The sequence below is a fragment of the Phyllopteryx taeniolatus genome, chromosome 1, assembly GCF_024500385.1.
Source record: "Phyllopteryx taeniolatus isolate TA_2022b chromosome 1, UOR_Ptae_1.2, whole genome shotgun sequence".
Taxonomy (NCBI): domain Eukaryota; kingdom Metazoa; phylum Chordata; class Actinopteri; order Syngnathiformes; family Syngnathidae; genus Phyllopteryx; species Phyllopteryx taeniolatus.
In genome coordinates this window covers 28,670,362-28,690,481 of record NC_084502.1, presented here as the reverse complement: position 1 = coordinate 28,690,481, position 20,120 = coordinate 28,670,362, and the positions used below count along the sequence as shown (strand labels likewise).

The following is a 20,120-nucleotide window of genomic DNA, read 5'->3' as shown; positions in this document are numbered from 1 at the left end:
CCTTTCTTCACTGACGTTGAGACGGAGATGGCTCCGCCCCACAACCGGGTGAGCTGCTTGTCAGTGGTACCTGTCTCTTGCAGTGTGACAAATTTGCCACAGTAATAGCATCTGGGTGTTTTGCTGGAACAATTCCAACCCATTTTGAGAATACTTCAATCAGCACTAGGCAATATTTGTATTGTCCTACTTTCAATTCAATAAAATCCATATGCACCGCTTAAAAAGGACACTGTACTTGTGGATTTTGGCCTCTCTTAGGCCTGATATTGCCTTGTGAATTATGTTTTGCACAAGTCACACACTCGACAAAAGGTTTTAGAGTAATTATTGAATCCATATATAGGAAAGTGTTGCTCCACGATCTGTGCCATCCCTCCTGTTGAGACATTGCAAGGCCCATGACTCATAATTGCTTTCGGGAGGATGGGTTTACCTTTTTCACTACAAATTATACCATCATCATTTGTTATTGCACCTTTATTTTTCCAAAATGTTGTTTCACTTTCTGGTGCACTTTTTTGCATAATATTGTATTGTATAATATTTCATCTTGTGTTGTCGATTGGTGTGTTTTCATCTATTTTTTGGTCTACTGAAAATGTGTCGTGTGTCATGAACGCAACAAAGAGACACGAGGTTAAATCCAAGGGGTAATTAGGGTGAACGAGGCACAGGTGGCGAAGATCCTCTCAGGAGCAGGTGTGTATGAAACAGGGGGAAGACAACAACCGGAACACTCACCCATGACATCGTGCATACTGACAGCTGCTTCTTTACCTACTTTGTCTGCATATGCATTTCTTATTGAAACCGCATCCATTTTTTTATTTTGTGTGTGCCGCACACTGCTATTGCTTCGGGAAGTAACACTGCTTCAAGCAATAAGGTGAGAAGCTTTGCATGCATTACTAACGTCCCGGCTACAGCAACACTGTATTTTTATGCAATAATATATAACAAATTTCCATCAATATAAAATGTAACTTTTAATTGTAAATTATTTACTCAGGGTGCCACAGTGGGCGACTGGTTTGCACATCTGCCTCACAGTTCTGAGGAACCAGGTTCAAATCCTCACCTGTGGAGTTCGCATGTTCTCTCCGTGCCTGTGTAGGTTTTCTCAGGGTATGCCGGTTTCCTCCAATAAATAAGCATGCTAGGTTAATTGAGGACTCTAAATTGCCTGTAGGTGTGAATGTGGGTGTAAATTGTTGTTTGTTTATACTGTATGTGCCTTGCGATTGGCTGGCGACCAGGGGACAATGCAATTTCATAAAACACATGAAGTGCACATGGTTAAAAAAGGCAGAATTAGCCAGAAGGCTAGTTTTCATCTGTAGTCCCCTGGCCATGATGTAAAAAAGCAGTAAAATACATCTACAAGACAATATAATACAGGATACATAATCAAACTATACTATTAAGAGAGAATAAAACCATAATTTTTTTGATCATAACAAAAAAACAACATAACATACTTGTCTTTTAGTGTTGGCAGCTATAGGTGTTAACTAGCCACATTTTCAGTTTTTTTGTGAAGGCCTTGTATGTTGTAAGCAGTTTAACCTCCTCAGGTACTGAGTTCCACTCACCAGCGCTCCTCACTGACCAGGCTGACTGACTGAAAGTGCTCCTGCGCAGAAGAATGAGACAGTCACCTCTGACAGAGCCTCGAGTGACACGCTCAGAGCTGTTTCTTTGGCTGATGAACTCAGCCAGAGGAGCTGGAGCCAAATCATGCAGTACTTTATAAATCAAATTTAAATCTGCAAATATGTGAAGACTGTCCCAGATTAAAAGACTGTATTTTTTAAAAATTGCACAGTGATGATAGTGCCTTGGTTTTTTATCCATCACTTTAATTACTTGTTTGTACAAAACTTCCAATGTTTTCTTTGCATTCTGACCAGCCTTGGACAAACTGGTTATGCAATAGTTAAAGTGACTAAGAATCATTGAATGCAGGTAACTTTTTGTAGCTTCAGTTGACATTTCATTCCGAATTGCACGAAAATTTGTGAGGTTTAATTTGATATTTTTACACAATTTGTCAATATGGGCTTTAAAGGAAAGCTGTGAATCTATTATTAACCCAAGATATTTGTATTGGCTGACAATTTGCATTTTTTTCTCCATTAACAAGTATGTCGGGGTCAGGTGATATTCTATTTGTTTTAGTGAATACATGCCTACAGTTTTAGAAACGTTTAGCTGTAGAGAGCACTCCTGCAACCAAGTTGTGACACAGGACATTGTATTAGTGAGTTTAGCAGCAACAGTATATTTGGAGCGACCATGAACAAAGAAAACTGTGTCGTCTGCATACATTACGCACTCTGCTTCAGAGCAAACAGTGGGCAAATCGTTGATATAAAGACTAAATAAAAGGGTGCCTAATATTGATCCCTGAGGGACTCCAGAGGTTAGCCTAAGAGACTCTGATCTGCAGTTGTTAACTGATACAGATTGTGTTCGGTCATGCAGATATGATTCAATCCAGCTCACAGCTTTGCCAGAGAAGTTAAATTTTGAGAGCTTGGTAAGAAGAACAGAGTGATTTACTGTATCGAAAGCTTTCCTGAGGTCCAAGAACACCGCCCCTACAAGTCCACCCTTGTCGAGAGAAGATTTTATTTTCTCAATGAAGAGGCATGTAGCCATTTCAGTGGAATGCTTGGATCTGAAACCAAACTGCATGGCGTGGAGAGAGGGGGAGCTGCTGATTAAATAATGGACAATCTGCTCTGACAGACACCCATTTTTCTGCAACTTTGGAAATGGCCGGAAGAATGCTTATAGGTCGGTAGTTATTCAGAGAAGTTGAGTCACCGGATTTAAAGACAGGGGTAACAATAGCAGATTAATGATTGAGGCAATAGGAGTAGCAAGAGTTGAACCTAGATCTTTGAGCATGCTCGTGTCCATTCCAAAAACATCCTTTGCCTTTAGATGGTTTGAGTGAATGAATTAAATAAATGGTCCCTTTTTCAAAAATGTTGGTGCCTAAATTGTCCTCCAATTCTGTAATGACACATAACCGAATGAAAAAGCTCTTTACAAAAAATTATTTTAATCTGACTAAAAACTGATGAAGTAAGCTAATTGTGATATGAAGGTCTATAAATTTATTATACCCACACTTGTTTAGAAAAAAAAATCATCAGAAATATTATTACTAGTACAAAAGTTATAGTAAAGGCTTGCAGTACAAAGGCAAAACCCTTCAAACTCTTGTCCTATTTGTTATTGACCTAATCTTTTAAAATAATTAAATTTGCTTACCTTCTTATGTTTTTTTATATGAAAAGAGAGCATACTATATATGCATATTCATATACAATATCATACCATGCATATTGGTTGCCATAACTTCCACACACTGAACATAACTGATTGGGTGTGGCGTACAAAGAGATTTCAAACAATGCATGGCAGAGAGAGTGGGGCGGGGGAGACAAGTTGTGCGGGAGGAGTGTGTGATATGCGAGGCTGGTGAAGGCAAGAAGTTCAGGTTGGCGGCCAGAGTGGAGAAGAGCACCTTGCATGCAGGTAGGTTTGCTCTAATGTATTTGGAGATTTATTCATTATTGATCCATGCTGAATTCTCTACTGCACTGTCTGTAAACATCTTCATCTTTAGACTTATTGACTAGCTGGATGCTGGATGTTTATAGACAGGTGTTGGGCAAAGTATGGCCCACTCCGTTCTTTAATCTGCAACTGAGCAGTTACATCATCAAAAGTCATGTAATATTAGTTGCATTAATTGAGCAGTTTGTTTCCCAAAATTAGGCAACTAAAATGTTTTATTTGTTTAAATTACGATTGTATTCATTTATCTCATTAAACAATTGATTAATTGATTTAGTGTAAACAATCCCATGAAACACTTTATATTTTTAAATTAGTTGTATTAGATAATTGGTTAATCAATTATAATTAAATTATACTTACAAATTAAAAATGGCAATGAATTATTTTATCTTAAAAATAAATGACTGTATTTTACATACATATTTTTCAACCTTAGCAGATTTCCCCAAAATTGGTAAAAATGTATTAATTTATTTTTTTCAAATAATTTCTCATTAAATAATTGCTAAAATTAAATAAAAGTAAAATTAAAATTACATACTGTACATTTATTTACTTTAAAGATAATATTAAATAATTAATTGTAATTAAAGTATTAAATAATACAACTCAAAGTGAGAATGAATTAGAGAATTCTTTTATTAAAATAAACTATTTTGCACACTTATCTTTCTACTTTAGCAGTTTTCACAAAATTGGTTAATTAAAATATTTAATGATTTTAAAAAAATATATTTTTATCAACTTGGTTAGTGTCTTTAATATAAATAAATTAAAAATATATTTGCATCTTGCAGTTTTAAAATTCAAATGTGGCCCTTGAGCACAAATGTTTGCCCGCCCCTGTTATAGCTGCTGTAATTTTTATTATTTTGTCTCAGGACCGCAGAAAAAAGGTCCTTCAATAACTTGGCCACCTGCACAGCTAATTTAACTTTAATGCTGTGTAATGTGAGAGTAGTCTCACATGAGTCACAAGGATTGACGCTCACATTCATCCTCCTCGTTTTCTCTCAACCATCCATTGTGTGAAGTAAAAATTGTCATGGTGACTTTTTTTATTTTCTTATTCTACCTTCCCCCATCAAACAAATAATCTAACCTCTGCTATCAATTTTTTCTTTTTCCATCGTGCATGTGAAATTTTGCCGGTCACATGTTTCCAGAGGCAACCTGACACCGCAGCCATTCATTCTTGACAAAAGCTATCTTATTTTATCTCCAAGGGAGTCCTGGGGTTGGGAAAGTGCAAATGTGTGCGCAGTGATACCAAGAATTGTTTTGTAACGTCATCTTCCCATCCATTTCACACGTACAACGTCAGTAATAAAAGCTCATTCTCAAGGGGGCCAACGTGACCCCCTCGCTGGTGGCAGCTTACAGTCCTCGTGACCTTGTTGCTGAAAGACAGAGCTCACGTTCAATGCCTGGAGTGGAACAATAAGTGTCTGTGCTACTTCAGGATAAGCTATTTGACACTGTTGAAATGTTTTGATGATCTGTGAGGAATGGGACTTATTATTTTGAACCACAGGTGAGCATAGCATAAGCTAAAAGTCAAGTGAAACCACCAAAGTACAATATAACCTGTTCTAGTACGCAAGGTAAAGTTCTGACTTATCTGGAATTCAAAACAGATTAGGAAATAAAGTAGAACCTTGGGTTACAAATTAAATTTGTTCCGTGACCCTTTCTCAAACTGAAAAGTTTACAAACCGAGGTAATGTTTAATATTGAAATGAATGGAAATGCAATTAATTCATTCCAGCCACAAAACAACGTTATACTGTATGTGCCTTATTTTAACATTGTGTTGTCAAAATTAAATACTGTGCAATAAAGAAATGGGTGAAAACACAATTTCTAATGACGGAATAAAAGTTGGTTCACTTTGGTTTCCAAATCACTGTGTAGTGTGGCCTTTTCGGGTACGTTCACTGTGGTTACTGCTAGTGCTAAATGGCCGTCACCTTCCACAATACAGCGCAGTTTTTGCATTGCATTGTGAGATGTTGCCATTTTATGCCAAAAACGGATACTTGAAGCATGGAGCAAATGATGTTTATGTGGCGCGAAAAAAATACCATGTCTCACGGCCTTGTCAAGCCTGTTCGTAAACCGAAAATAGTACAGTATGTAAGTCGAGGTAATTTTTCATTTTAAAAAATGTATCAACCGAATTTTCGTAAACCGGGCCGTTCGTAAACCCAGTTTCCACTGTAATGAAATTTGCAATTATTCGTTCAAGGGTCAGGCTGACTTCTTAACGATCATATGGGGGATAAAACTGTTAAAGGGGACGTATTATGGAAAATTTATTTTGAACTGGCTTGTGTACAAATACAGTGGTGCCTTGAGAGCCAAATTTAATTCGTTCTGTAACCACAATTGTATCTCAAATGTCAAATTATATTTCCTCTTTGAAATGAATGGAAATGCCATTCACTCAATCAGTCCTCCGCAAAAACCATTTTTGGGGGGTAATGTGTATTTATAATAAGGAAAATAGAACTCTATAAAAACATACAGTATCATAATTAAATAGAATGTAAAGAACTAAACAGCTTGTACATCATTTAATGCATCAATTCAAGTCATTGTGCTACTCCTTCTGGTGTGGCCGCCATGGCTACTGGCGGGTAGTATAATACAATCATACAGACCTAAATGAAGAAGAGTCACGGCTACTCTCAATGACTCAATAAACTGCAATAATTTGAATAGTTTTCACAGAGGATATACATGGACTATATGGCTGTGAGTATTGGAATGTTGTCTGTCTACATGTGTTAAGGTTAGGGTTAGTGACCATTTGTGTTCAACTATCTATTTTCCATTATGTGTTAGCATTGAGCTAGCGGGGGCATTTCTAAGGTAAAGTCGTTTAGTTTCTAAGGCAGTTATTTGTTAAAGAATTGTTGACTATCTGCCAAACTACTGCTTTTTGTGACGTGAACTGAGTTCAAGTGAGTTTGTGGTCACCAAACAGTGCTGGTTTCTTGCACTTGCAAGTCAAAGCAAAAAAATGGTTTATTGTAAGAGCTAAAGGGAGTTGCTGTTCAAATCAATGATGCTTCATGTTAAAATCTTGTATAGGTCTTTGTGGTTTGAGTGTTCGTATTCCGTGTCTCAGCTTATGAAACAATGAGTGTTGGAAGCAGGGAGCTCTTCTAACAACTGCTAAAATATATTTATTGCAGAAATAGACATTCAGGCACGGTGTTTGTTAGCACAACTACATCACAGTTCAGAGGTCGTGGGGTTCAAATCCAGGCTCCAGACTTCCTGTGTGGAGTTTTCATGTTGTTGCTGTGTCGTTTTTGTCCAGGTACTCCAGTTTCCTCCCAGATTCCCAAAACATGCATTGTAGGTTAATTGAAGACTCTAAAATTGTCCATAGGCATGAATGTGAGTGTAAATGGTTGTGTTTCCATTTGTGCCCTGAGATTGGCTGACGACCAGTTCAGAGTATACCCTGCCTCTCCCCCAAAGTCAGCTGGGATAGGCTCCAGTACACCTACAACCTGAGTGGATGGATTGAGATTAGATATTATTTTATTTTGTCATAGATTTCAATTTGGAACATTTAAGTAACCGAAGTGTCGCAAATTGGATGGCGACTGGACCCAAGAGCAGGCGGAGGCTGAGGGGTTGTGATGAACAGTTTATTGAAAACGGGAAAAGTAGATGGTTCTTGACGTGCGCTGGTGGGTAGTGGAGGCAGGGACTGCGTGGCAGGCGGTGATGAGGGCAGGCGGCTGGCTTGACGGCTTGGCGGTAGGAATTCACTTGGCGATGAATACGGAGGAAACACTGAGGACAAGGAGAGACACGGAGGTCAGAAAGGAAACGAGGAATTGTTTAGCTTGCGTGGAGACTGGGGAGCTGTTGAACCGCTGGAGAAGCTGTAATACTCTGGCAAGAGTTTCCGGGATCTGGCAGGCTTTTATGCAGGTGGTAACGAGGGCTGATTGGTGACAGGTGCACAGCCAAGGAAGGTGCTGGAAAGAGAGAGAGGGAAGGGGAGAGAGAGATGGCAAAATGGCGCAAGGCGCCACCCAGGCTCCAACCATGGTACTGCAGGGTGGCTCATGACACAAAATGTTGAGTTTGCAGCCTTGAGGACTGAGGAGACTAAGTTATCCAAGAATACTGTGAAGTCTCTCGAGAAACCGAATATTGTGCAGTTGATACAGTTTCAAAGTGCTGATGTTGTGCCCCAGTTTTAGGAAAAACAACAGTCACATGAGCCCTCGTAAGTTTGTGTGACACATCCGAGTGTACAGATAGGTCAAAGAAAAATCCTAGAAGACCTAAATCATATCCAAGATCATATTGTGAAACCCTTTGTTAAAACTGTCTGAGCGTTTTTGAGTCTGATCTTTTAATTTGGTATTTTTCATGATTTTGATCCAACATTGTCCTCTTGTGTCTTCATAGACCGAAAACGTGGAGAAGCACACACTGACTAGTGATTTTTACTGCAAGCCACAATGTTGGTGCGCTCTCAAGAGAGAAGACCTCTCCTTGGGTTTTCAGCCCTATTAACGCAAAGCATTCCCCAACAAACACAAGTAGCATCCACAGTGCCTCCAAGGAGTCCGAAGGAGTCCATCTTTATATTGCATTCTCTTACTTCGCCACCACCCTGGGCAACACAGGCACTTTCCAACCTGGAGCAAGGAGAGAGAGAACTGCAAAGCCTCAGGGAGCGCCAGCAGGCTGAGGTGGATGAGGTGAACCGTGAGTTGGACAATGCAGCGATTAATGCACAGAGAGAAGAGCGCCGTCTTCTTGAAAAAGTTGAGCGGGATCACAAAGAAGCCCAGCGCCGCCTGAGTCAGGTTAAGAGGGAAAATGCAGCGACAATAAGAGTTGTGCAATCCCTCATTGATCAGCAACTTCAAAAAATGTGGCACCTTAAGGAGCAGATACAAAGATGGGGCAGTACAGCTGGGGGTGCCAACCAAAATCAGCTTCAGAGAGGGGTAGCAGAGGTCACCCAACCTTGGGAAATCTCTCTTACAATTAAAAGGGTCAGCTTCCTACCACATGAGTCAAAAACTTTATGCTTGGGGGAAGTCGATGTCTACGAGCAAGGTATAACTTATCCGATTGGTGTCTGTGGTGTCCAAGGACAGAAGTGTGCATTGCACTCAGGAGACTCACCATTTTCAAACATCACCCCTGTAGAGATTCATAAAGAACCTTCAACAGTCAAAGCTGAGCAAAGGCAAAGTCCAGAGGAGAGCACAAAGACAACGTGTGGGAACCTGCAAATTTTCCAGAAACAAAATCTGTTGAGTTCTACTGCAAATGAGGAGCTCAGATCATCAATGGCCCCCACACCAAAATATCGTGGCATATCAGAGTCCTCCCAAGAGGAGCAAGCTAACTCAATGTGTTCAGACATACATGGACAAGACTTGTTAACCACTATTCCAGCAGTCTCTAGTCAAGGAGAATCTGAAGGTGATGAATCAGATGGCAAATGGCATGCAACCAAGAGGCGCTACACTGTAAAGGGAAAAAAAAAGAAAAAAAACTTTGTCCTTGTCTCATGTGAAGAAACATCCTTCCCTCTAGAAAGTGATTCCCTCTCCAGGTACAGTCTTGGACACCTTTCCACAAGAGCTAATTCATTTTCTCAAAATGAGTCATCAAAGGACAGTGGAAGCCCTCCATCCCCAGCAGCCAGTGAGGATTCATTTTACGTGTACCCTGAGATTATACCAGTCAATGAATCCTTCAAGCAGGAGCAACGCCTCTCACTTTCACCTGACGACTTCTCTGGCAAACTAAGCCCTGTGAACCATGGTGACAAAGGTGTCTCTGGAGCCATCAGGAGGGTCAACAGAATACGCCTGGCAGCTGAACCATCAACTCTTGAACAAGGCCATGGACATGGCTCAGAGTCAGAACCAAACAGTAACACTACAGATGCAGAGAAACCATGTTCTCGACCCCATACATCCATTAGAAAGATGTTTGGTTTAAATCCTGTGAATCGATCTTTGTCCATCCCAGACATAAAAAGGGAGGAATCACAGCAATACAAAAATGACAACAAACAGAACGATGTGGCAGCTTTGAGGGAGCTGGAGGAAGAGCGTGGTTCAACTGCGCTTGACTCCGCTTATCTGGTTAAACAATTTGGAAAGCAAGGATCAGGCCGCACTGATTTCAACCTACCAAGTGGTATACATGCAACTGTTAAAGGGCAGCTGTTCGTGGTGGATTGTGGAAACGCCCGGATTCAGGTCACCGACCTCCAGAAGAACGTTGTGCAGCAGGTGTCCCCTTCTGGACCGGAGAGATCTTCCCGTATCTGCAATTACTTTGACGTGGCTGTCAATTCAAAAGGACTCATTGCTCTGACTTGTGCTGCTGAACGAGCCGTGTTGGTCTTCAACCGTCATGGACGCCTATTGCAGACATTTGGAGGCACAATGAATGGTTCCACCAGTGAAGAACTGGATGCTCCTCGGGGGGTGACTGTGACCCGTCAAGATGATTTCTTGGTTGCTGACATCAAGCGTGGCTCCCTAACTTCCATGAAGCTGGACCCCAAAACTGGGACCAGGCTAGAGCGTACAGTTATCACAGGTTACCACAGACCATACCTGGTGGCAGCCTGTCTCACAACTGGGCTCATGGTGCTGTCCGAAAGAGGCAATGAGACTGGCCGGGTGCCATGTATTCGGGTCCTTGATCCTGGATGGAGCACAATACGAATCCTCGGGGTCTGCTCTGGCCTCGGGCCCGTCCTGTCCTGTCCTTGGGGCCTTTGTATCGACAGCAGTGGGGATGTACTGGTGACAGACTGGGGCAAGCACCACCATCGGGTTCTTCTCTACCCGTCCAAGGGTGTCGGCTGGCCGCTAGTGACAGATAATCTGAACAGCCCAAGAGGTCTAGCGCTGCTCCCTCACGGCCACATGGCAGTATCAGACAGTATGAATCATTCCGTCAAGATCTATCGCTACAAATGACCTCCAGAGGATGACGAAGACGAAAGAAGTTTTGGAGGAAACGTTTTGATTAACTTTCTGATTACATTACAGCATGTGAATTATCACATGTAATTATTGTACTTGGTCAAACATGAGTAATTTAAACAGCTGTAAACTAACAGTTTTAGCAACAGTGGTATAGTCATGTTTTTTGAGAGATTAAACTCATTTTTGTGCGACAATGATATCAGAATCATCTTTATTTGCCAAGTATGTCCAAAAAACACACAAAGATTTTGTCTCCTGTAGTTGGAGCCGCTCTACTACACACGTCTACACACATTAAATGCAACATTATGTACACCTGCACAGTCAGTTAAAACGGACCATTATTATGGTTGTAAATGCAGACTTTTTGGTACAGCTCATCTCGGACCTCATTGCACTGATGCAGGTGTACCCAATATTGTGAACAGTTCATGTAAATTGAATAAAATAGATATCCAGAAGATCATCCGTCCATTGTCTGTACCGCTCATCCACACAAGGGTCGCGGGCGTGCTGGAGCCTATCCCAGCTATCTTCGGGCGAGAGGCGGTGTACACCCTGAACTGGTCGCCAGCCAATCGCAGGGCACATATAAAACCAACAACTGTTCACTCACACATTCACACCTACAGGCAATTTAGAGTCTTCAATCAACCTACCACGCAGGTTTTGGGGATGTGGTAGGATACCGGAGTACCCGGAAAAAACCCACACAGGCACAGGGAGAACATGCAAACTTCACACAGGCGGAGCCGGGATTTGAACCCCGGTCCTCAGAACTGTGAGGCAGATGTGCTAATCAGTCGGTCACCGTGCCGCCTTCCAGATAGTTGAGGGGGGGGAAAGTATAATTTCATTGTGCTTTGTTGTTGAGTTTTTATAAAAGGACAGGTTGAGATGGTAACGGGGTAATTTGTACATTGTGTGTAAGCAATGTGTGTGAGTAAAAATAATAAAACTTCAAATGAGAATACACTTTCACAGAGTTGTTGTTTTCCCTGTTCTTCTAATCTTATTGTGTAAGACTTGTGCAAACAATTTATCATCCAGACACCCACATAAAGTAAAACTTTGACCACATTCACACTGCTCTAATTACTAAAATCAGGACAAAAACACCACCGAAGACATAAGGACGGTAAATAACTTGACTGGCACTGCATGTTGAAACCACTGACATACTAATGACTCACATATGTAAACAGTCATGCAATGACACACAGTTCCAGGTATAAAAGCCCAACTGGTGGACATCGGCTCAAGATCGCTCAGCATGAAGCTGCTCACAGTTCTCAACTTGGGCCTCCTACTTTGCCTCGGTGCATCACTGTAAGTCATCTTAGTTTAATGAATTGAAATTCTAAATAATATGCCTCAATTTGAAATGTCCTGATTTTATATAACGTCAACTTGATTGCAGTGATACTTTGTAGTATTCAGTTGCTTTTTGTCATACAATACGTAGGTTCAGCCAACCCAACATAATGAAAACCAATACAATCATTCCATAACAATTGTGTTTTATGTTTTTTTTTTTGTTTTTTTTTGTTTTAAAAGTGTTTTTTTTTTTTTGTGCAAATGTACATTTTTTTTTTTCTATGTCATGGTGCAGTCAACATCGAGCAGTCGTTCACCGGACACTCATATTTCAAAACTTTGTTTACAAAGTGGTTCGATTGAACAAAGAGCAGCGTGTTGACTCATGCAAGGTGCTGACTCACCATGATGGACTCTGAATTGGAGACTTAATGCAACACTTTGAAACTAATGCTTTTTTTTCTCGTCTTTGACAGACCCCTTGGAGATGTCACCAGTGCAGGTGGGCTGATTTTTTTAATCCTGTTTATTTGGTGGACTGTAAATAGGATCAAGATTCCAATGTTAATGATTATCTAACAGATAACAGCTGCAATCACATATATATTCTCTATGAGAGCTATGATACATAAAATGGATGAATAACCTAATATTTTTGGGGTAATTAAAGTCATGATACAGGAAATGAAAATCAAATCAAATATGGGGTTGATGGTAAGGGTTAGCTATCAAGTTCCACACTAAACTCATCCAAGCATGCCCTCGCGGACCTTGTGTTGTGCAGTGGGGCACAGCCATGCTGGAACATGACCTTGGCCCCATTGGCCTCCTCAAATTGTCATTTTGAAACATATTATACAATATTCTATACCCCAAAACTTTATTCTTATTGCTCTGCCGATTTTTGCTGTTCTACTCTTCCACATTTCTCCACTGATTCAACTCATTGCAATTTACGCACAACCATTTTCCACATTCCCCGTATTCCCAGTTAAGCCTGAATTCCACATTTTTCAAACACACACACATGAATAAAGTGAAAATTCACTTGTTTCAATGTTGCAAATTTAAACTGTCCAGCTCTTTCAGAACATCGTGGGAACTATATTTCACATTCCAATAACTACCATAATCCCCAAATTCCACAATTATCACAGTAAAATCCCCAAATTTTCATAATAAAAGTCCATAATTAAGAAATATTGTACACATTTTCCCCCTCTTTCCACATTTCGTGGCTGATACAAATCATTCCAATTTAAAATAATATTCAGCTCATTCAGGCTATTTGGGGAACTATTTATCACATCCCCCAAATTCCCATAGTTTCACAATAAAATTTCCTAATTTAGAGAGATTTTACACATTTACCTCCTGCACTTACATTTCTTGACTGATTTCAAATATTCTAAGTTTAGAATTTTCATCTTACTATATTTAGAATCTTGGGACCTATATTTAATATTCCAATAGATCCCACATTTAATTTGAGATATATCACACATTTACCACCTTCTTCCACATTTCTTGACCGCTTCAAACCATTCCAAGGTAAAAATACATGCCGTATTCAGCTCATCTCGGTAACTATTTGTCACATTACCAAATTAAGATATATTTTACACATTTACTTCCTCCTTCCACATTTCTCTACCAATCCAAAGCTTCACATTCTACATTTCAACAACTCAATTAGTTCTACAGCATTTAAGTGCAGCTTCAGCTTTTGAGCATTCACATACAATTTTTTTTTTAGGAATTGCACTTTCTTGTTAATTACTGTATATAGGACCATAATCTGCAACACACCTTGCGCAAGCGGCAAATGTGTGCGCACCTAGCAATAGTATTTGTTATGAATGGAGCGGTGGGCATGTCATCAGTATTGCGGCGATGATTAACTTCTTTATCTCACTTTTATAGTGTGACATTTTCCAAATGGATATCTAGGGTGCATCGACGGCGTCACTGGCCACATTGACGGAAGGCGCCGTCGGAGCATTGAATTAAATCAAAACGTGCAATATGATGTTTCACCTTCCCGGGGCGCTAGACTTACAACAGTCTCTGAGGTTTGCAAGAAAAAAGCGCTTAAGTCTATGGGAGAATGTGCTCTCGGAAAGATTTGACAGTGAATTCCTACATTTAAAAGTTGTTCCACCTAGTGGGCAGAAGGTGCGCAAATGATAGAATTAAGTGGAATGAGTGCAGTTCGAAAAGTGTGTGTGTGTGTGTGTGTGTGTGTGTACAAAGACTCCAAGTAGTGCATCTCTGTATTTCCATTGGTGTGTAATAAAGATGGAGGTGCTCATGATGCAACCCTGCCAGACCGATGTGATGGGATAGAGTTTGATGCCATCACTCCAGATGAGAAAGGAAACACTATCTTCTTCAAAGGTATAACAAAGTTCATCTAACATTACATTTGCATTCATCAAGCCCACGTTATAGACTTTGCTCTCCTGAGGATTGCTTTGTTTCATTTCAATATATTGTACTGTTGCACATTCATAAGCCTATTCCCATGTAACGACACTATTGTGATTCATTCCCTGTAGGTGGCCACCTGTGGAAGGGGTTCCACGGTCCAGCTCAGCTCTCCAATGAGTTATTCAAGGAACTTGATGATGATCATAACGTCGGCCACGTTGACGCCGCCTTTCGCATGCACAACCCAGAGAACCATGATGACCACGATCACGTGTATTTCTTCCTGGTATGAGTGGAACCTTTCATCGCCGATGTGGGCTGCAGTATGTTTATAGTTGCAGTGTGACAAATGTGTCAAATGTTTGTCCAGGATGACAAGGTCTTTAGCTACTATAATCAGACTCTAGAGAACGGGTATCCGAAAACACTACAGGATGACTTCCCAGGAGTCCCCTCTCACCTGGATGCAGCTGTGGAGTGTCCAAAAGGAGAGTGTGCAGCCAACTCAGTTCTGTTCTTCAAGGGTAGGCTGGCTTTCACTTGGAAAAAAAAAAATCAGAGAAAATCCATTGCAGTCCATAATCCATTATATTTATAGAAATATATATTTTTCTCACAAGAGGGTGAAATTTGCTACTACATTTATGAGTCACATGATCAGGACTGAGGCAAATACTTGACCCTTAGATAGTTTTCAGGTCAAATTTGACCTGTTTTGATCTTTGATAGCAATAAAAATACCCTAAATGTCATTCTTTCAACCTGAATTTTGATGACTTTTCCTAAAGTGACCCAAAATACATGAAAATATTTAAACAGCCTGTAAAGTGAATTCAGAAATTTGTTTCCAAATACCTTATACATATTTGAAGATAATTGCTCAAAATGGGCAAAGACTGATAATTTTGAAGTAAATCTGGCACAGGTGGCGACGCAACCGTGCACCAGAGACGGGTTAGACCAGTGTTGGTAATTTCGTAGACCAGGTGGATCCGAGTGGGCGGACTGCGCCACTGTTGGTGTGTTTACAGAGAGAGGAGTAATCTCTGTGAGCAAGAGGAGTGTAACATTGTCACCGCTTTTGCCCAGTGTGACAACAGACAATGTGAGCCGGTACCCTTATTGAGCTACTGATAACAGTTGACGACTTAAATATCTGTCTGCCTGTGCCCAGATCAAATTAATCAAAATCACATTAGCCCAGCGGTCTATGTTGCACCAAAATGTAGACATTGTCTGAGTAGGCGTAAAATTTAGACAGACTGCAGTCACCAAATTCTCCCATGGACCGGGCAGATGTCAAATGACACACCCTCGTTGCGTCGGTATGCTCATCTTGGCGCAGGCCGGTCTACCAAATTGACAAACACTCAAGTGAGCTTTTTGCTTGCACGAAAATTAAGATAGCCAACCATTTGCACTCCAGGGCACGTACGTTGCACACTCTATGAAAATATAGCCCAATGACACAAAAACAGTTCTGACTCATCGTAGTCACTCATGGGACTCATATTGCCGACAGACCAAGTGACTAAATTGGGAAGTTGCACAAGTTTTATTAAACAAAATAGGAATATTGATGACAATACGAAAGTGGTTACTCTCCGAAATGGTTCCAAAATAGCTTACATCTGGGCGGCACAGTGTACAACTGGTTAGCACACCTGCCTCAGAGTTCCGAGGACCCGGGTTCAAATCCGGCCTCCTTGTGTGGTGTTTGCATGTTCTCCCAGTGCCTGCGTGGGCTTTCTCCGGGTACTCCGGTTTCCTCCCACATTCCAAAAACATGCATGGTAGCTTCATTGAAGACTCTAAATTGTCTGTACGTGTGAACGTGAGTATGAATGGTTGTTTGTTTCTATGAGCCCCACGATTGGCTAGCGACCAGTTCAGCGTGTACCCCACCTCTCGCCCGAAGTAAACTGTGATAGGCCCTAGCACACCTGCAACCATAAGCACTACAGAGAATGGAATAGCTTACATAAACTTCATTTTCCAACTTCCTTCATTAAAATGTTTTCCCTCAACTCTATTCATCAAGGTAATTACAAGCATAGATTTCATTTGTTTTGAAAAGTGTTTTTTTGTGATATCGGTAGAGTGAGGTATTTAGTTGTATTCCCAAATTCGAACCCTGCCTCTTGCCCAATGGTCACTTGGGACAGGCATCAGGACACCCACGAGCCAAGTGCGGATAAGAGGTTCAGAGAATGGATGGAGGGATCATCTTTTAATATATTTTCCTTATTAAAGATAGAGGGAACCCCGTTGGGCTATCGGCAATATGAGTCCCTGGTAATGTTGTTGTCTTGTGGCATTTGCATTTCCGTTGTGGCGTTTGCAGTTGTTGTGACCTGTCTTGGCCACTGTACAATCTTCTTTACAGGCGCTACAAAGTCTTTGTACATTGAGACTGTATCCAGGTCAAATTGGACCCATGTATCCTAAAATTCATTTCATATTTAACAATGTTTTTTTTTAAATCAAAACTGATTTTGAATCTGTGAAAATGTCCATGCCAAAAAGGTGTGTACAGTATTTTTATGGGCTAGTGAGAACAGTGTTCAAGAGGTAAATTCAACTAGTCCCAATAAATGTGTTCCCACCACATTTGCACAGGTTCCTGTGAATTGTAATGGTCCTGGAGCGATCTCGAGACAGTGACAGAGGATCAGGACCATCATAGCTGTTATTTTTCATGTCTTTGCTAAAATGAGACCTCACATTGTTTGGTAGTAGAAGTTGTTTTGTTTTTGTTTTTTGGGGGGGCCAAATCGAGTATTGTAAAACATAAAAAGCATACATTTTCCCTTTTTCTCTTAAACATTGATGACAGACAAATGTTCAACTCATTGTCAAACATACTATTAATACAATTTGAAAATATTTGAAGTTCATTCATTTGATATAGACAATTATCACAATGATATTCTTGGCCCAGGTCAAAATTGACCCTAAACATACTATGTGTGAATAGAAAATGAACAGTATGTAAGGATTAAGTGTCTAAAATACGTGTTTTTATGATAACCTGTTATCATTTTTTGCTGTGTCAAAAAAGTGTAGTAACTCATGATGCCCTCACAGGACACGACGTGCATGTTTATGACATTGACACAAAACTGATCAAAACAAAGACGTGGTCCCACCTGCCTGTTTGCACGTCTGCTTTGCGCTGGCTGGAGCACTACTACTGCTTCCATGGTCACAACTTCACCAGATTTAACCCGGTCTCAGGAGAGGTGAGCGGTGTCTACCCAAAGGATGCGCGCCATTACTTCATGAAGTGTCCCAACTTTGGTGAGCTCATCAAGTGCTCCTCCAAAAATACATTGTATTATTATTATTTCTAACTGGCAATCAGATAAAATTTTATCCGGTGCATGGGTTTGTAGGCCATGGAGGTGATTATAAAATCCCTAAATGCAGCGAAGTCAAAATAGACGCCATCACCACGGATGAGCAAGGCAAAAAATATTTTTTTGCAGGTAAGGACTTTTTTTTTTTTTTCCTGAAAATATTCTCAGAAACTTCTAAGATGAACCGTGCTTGAGTTTTATTTTCTGCAAAGGTCCAATCTACATGCGTCTGGACAGCCACCGTGATGGTCTTCACGCCTTTCCAATCACAAGGGCGTGGAAAGAGATGATCAATGGGGTGGATGCCGTCTTCTCCTACAACGACAAAATCTACATGATTAAGGTAGACCTTGTCAAAATCCCATTAGCGCCCACTGAAAACTTAGTTATCTGTGTAGACTCTGAGTCATACAGGTCGTGGTAATCCTTTAATCCAAAAGACTTCTTCAGTTTTAAATTTTTAGGTGTGACGTCTCCCTATTTACAGTATGTCTCTGATAGGTGTGACCCCTGAGGGTGGTCCCAATCGGGTTGTTGTCATTGCTTTTGAATACCAACCAGTCTTTAACCTTCCTGGTACTGGAGATGGATGGATAGATAGATGGATACATGCTGAATGCTGCTTTTTCAGTTGTTTTTAAAGGGCCTTGTAGCCTGATCAAGGATTGTTTTGTTAATCCTGTCGTCTTACATTGACATTATTCAACAATGCAAATAAACATAATGTCCCGTTTTTACTTGGTAGTTGCTGTACTCACTGATTGAGGTAAAATTCTTTTCAAATGCAGGATGATCAAGTGTACATCTATAAATCGGACGCGCACAACACCCTCATCGAAGGCTACCCTAGAACCCTGAAGGAAGAGTTAGGCATCGAGGGACATGTTGATGCTGCCTTTGTGTGCCCCAATAAAGATACAGTTCACATAATCCAAGGTAAGTCGTTTGGATCTTCATTTTACACTTTTATCAAACATTGCATTAACAATTCACTTATTTATTTTTAGGAACGATGATTCGTGACGTTGACCTGTCGGCCACACCAAGAACTGTGACCAGAGACTTTCCCCTTCCCTTTTCTGACGTTGATGCTGCTTTATGCAGTCAGGAAGGAGTTAATGTGTTCAAAGGCCCCTCTTACTACCATTATGACAATGCGTTTACCCTGGCTGTGACCAAAATAGCCCCCGTGGCTGAAAAAATTACCCCGGCTATGATGGGATGTCAGGAGTAGACGCAAACTTTTGCTCGATGTCAATATGAGGACTTGTGAATGATTCAGTTTTGGTGAATAAACATTTGGAAACTATTCACAGAATTTTGGCTCATATCTGTTGTTTGTGTTGCCATTATAAGAATATTGATCATTACTTTGACAGAACAAACAAGCATTATTTCACGATATTTGTTTTGCAGTGGGATTCTGATTGACCTACAAATTTAAAGAATCCATTCAAAACGCAAACTGCTACAGTCAAAAGAAGTTAATCATGGCAATATCAATGTTATATAGGTTGTGCCCCATCTCTCACCCAAAGCCAGCTGAGATAGGCTCCAGCTCACCATGACCCTGAACAGGGTGACCAATGTAGAAAATGGATGGAAACAGCATAGTAAATGGGTCATCCCGGAATTGTAAATCATTGCTCATATTTTACTCAAGAGGACTTGCTTGCTGTGTTAGCTTCTATGCGAACAGGTAAAGAACAAACTTGGCTACATATTACAAAAAAAGAAAAACTTCTGCTAATATTAGTAACAGAGTTGCATTGGTTTGAGTGACACACTCCAATATAACTAAAAACTGGGGGGGAAAAAAAGAAGACAAATAGATGAGAGGACTTACCTTGTGTACCTGCGTGGTTAAAGCAAGTAACTTGATGTCATTTCTCCTGAGTCAAGTCCATCTGACTTTTGATCCTCTTCCTCTAAAAGGTTACGATATGTGCCATGTGATCGGCTGGCTACCAGTCCAGGGTAACTGTAACACGTTACGTGATTCTGTTCTGTGTCTGTATTTTCTCCTGTTTAAACATTAGTCATCTCTTTCCCATGACTACAGTAGTTTCAACGCATGTAGAGTGAGAATTAATTCATCTTGCGCTCACCTGTGACCCAACACACGTGTAAATTACGTCTCAAACAGTAGCCTATAATAATCTCGGAATGCTATTCTTACAGACTTGAACTGATGCTCTAGCCTACTCTACAACACACCCAGTTTACGTGTGCATGTACGTCTTTTTTGACAGCAATGTTCTATCAATCGGTAACACCCACTATATGTCGGATACCAAGAGACAACATGTCTATCAGCTGCTAGCTAGTAGGCGGCTAGCTAGTTAGCGGTTTACACTAGCATCTAACAGTAGTCGACATCACGGTGGCAAGCAGACATCTGGATTTGCACAAACAT

The 20,120-nt window shown here is 40.6% G+C and overlaps 2 protein-coding genes across 3 annotated transcripts; both read left to right on the top strand.

Annotated features, from left to right (window-relative positions):
• Window positions 1-634: 634 nt before the first annotated feature.
• On the top strand, window positions 635-11,730 carry LOC133483991 (uncharacterized). 2 transcript variants are annotated; one of them, XM_061785991.1, is made up of 2 exons: window positions 635-889; window positions 8,038-11,730. In XM_061785991.1, the coding sequence occupies exon 2, from the start codon at window positions 8,091-8,093 to the stop codon at window positions 10,587-10,589; it is 2,499 nt and encodes an 832-aa protein (XP_061641975.1). In that variant the 5' UTR covers window positions 635-889; window positions 8,038-8,090; the 3' UTR covers window positions 10,590-11,730. The 2 variants fall into 2 exon arrangements, with proteins under 2 accessions (XP_061641975.1, XP_061641984.1); XM_061786000.1 differs by lacking the exon at window positions 635-889 and adding an exon at window positions 3,487-3,552.
• A 74-nt stretch (window positions 11,731-11,804) lies between these two features.
• hpxb (hemopexin b) lies at window positions 11,805-19,022 on the top strand. Its single transcript, XM_061786012.1, has 10 exons — window positions 11,805-11,927; window positions 12,392-12,417; window positions 14,214-14,312; window positions 14,474-14,631; window positions 14,716-14,869; window positions 17,433-17,645; window positions 17,741-17,833; window positions 17,917-18,047; window positions 18,493-18,640; window positions 18,712-19,022. The coding sequence occupies exons 1-10, from the start codon at window positions 11,872-11,874 to the stop codon at window positions 18,936-18,938; spliced, it is 1,305 nt and encodes a 434-aa protein (XP_061641996.1). The 5' UTR covers window positions 11,805-11,871; the 3' UTR covers window positions 18,939-19,022.
• Window positions 19,023-20,120: the final 1,098 nt, after the last annotated feature.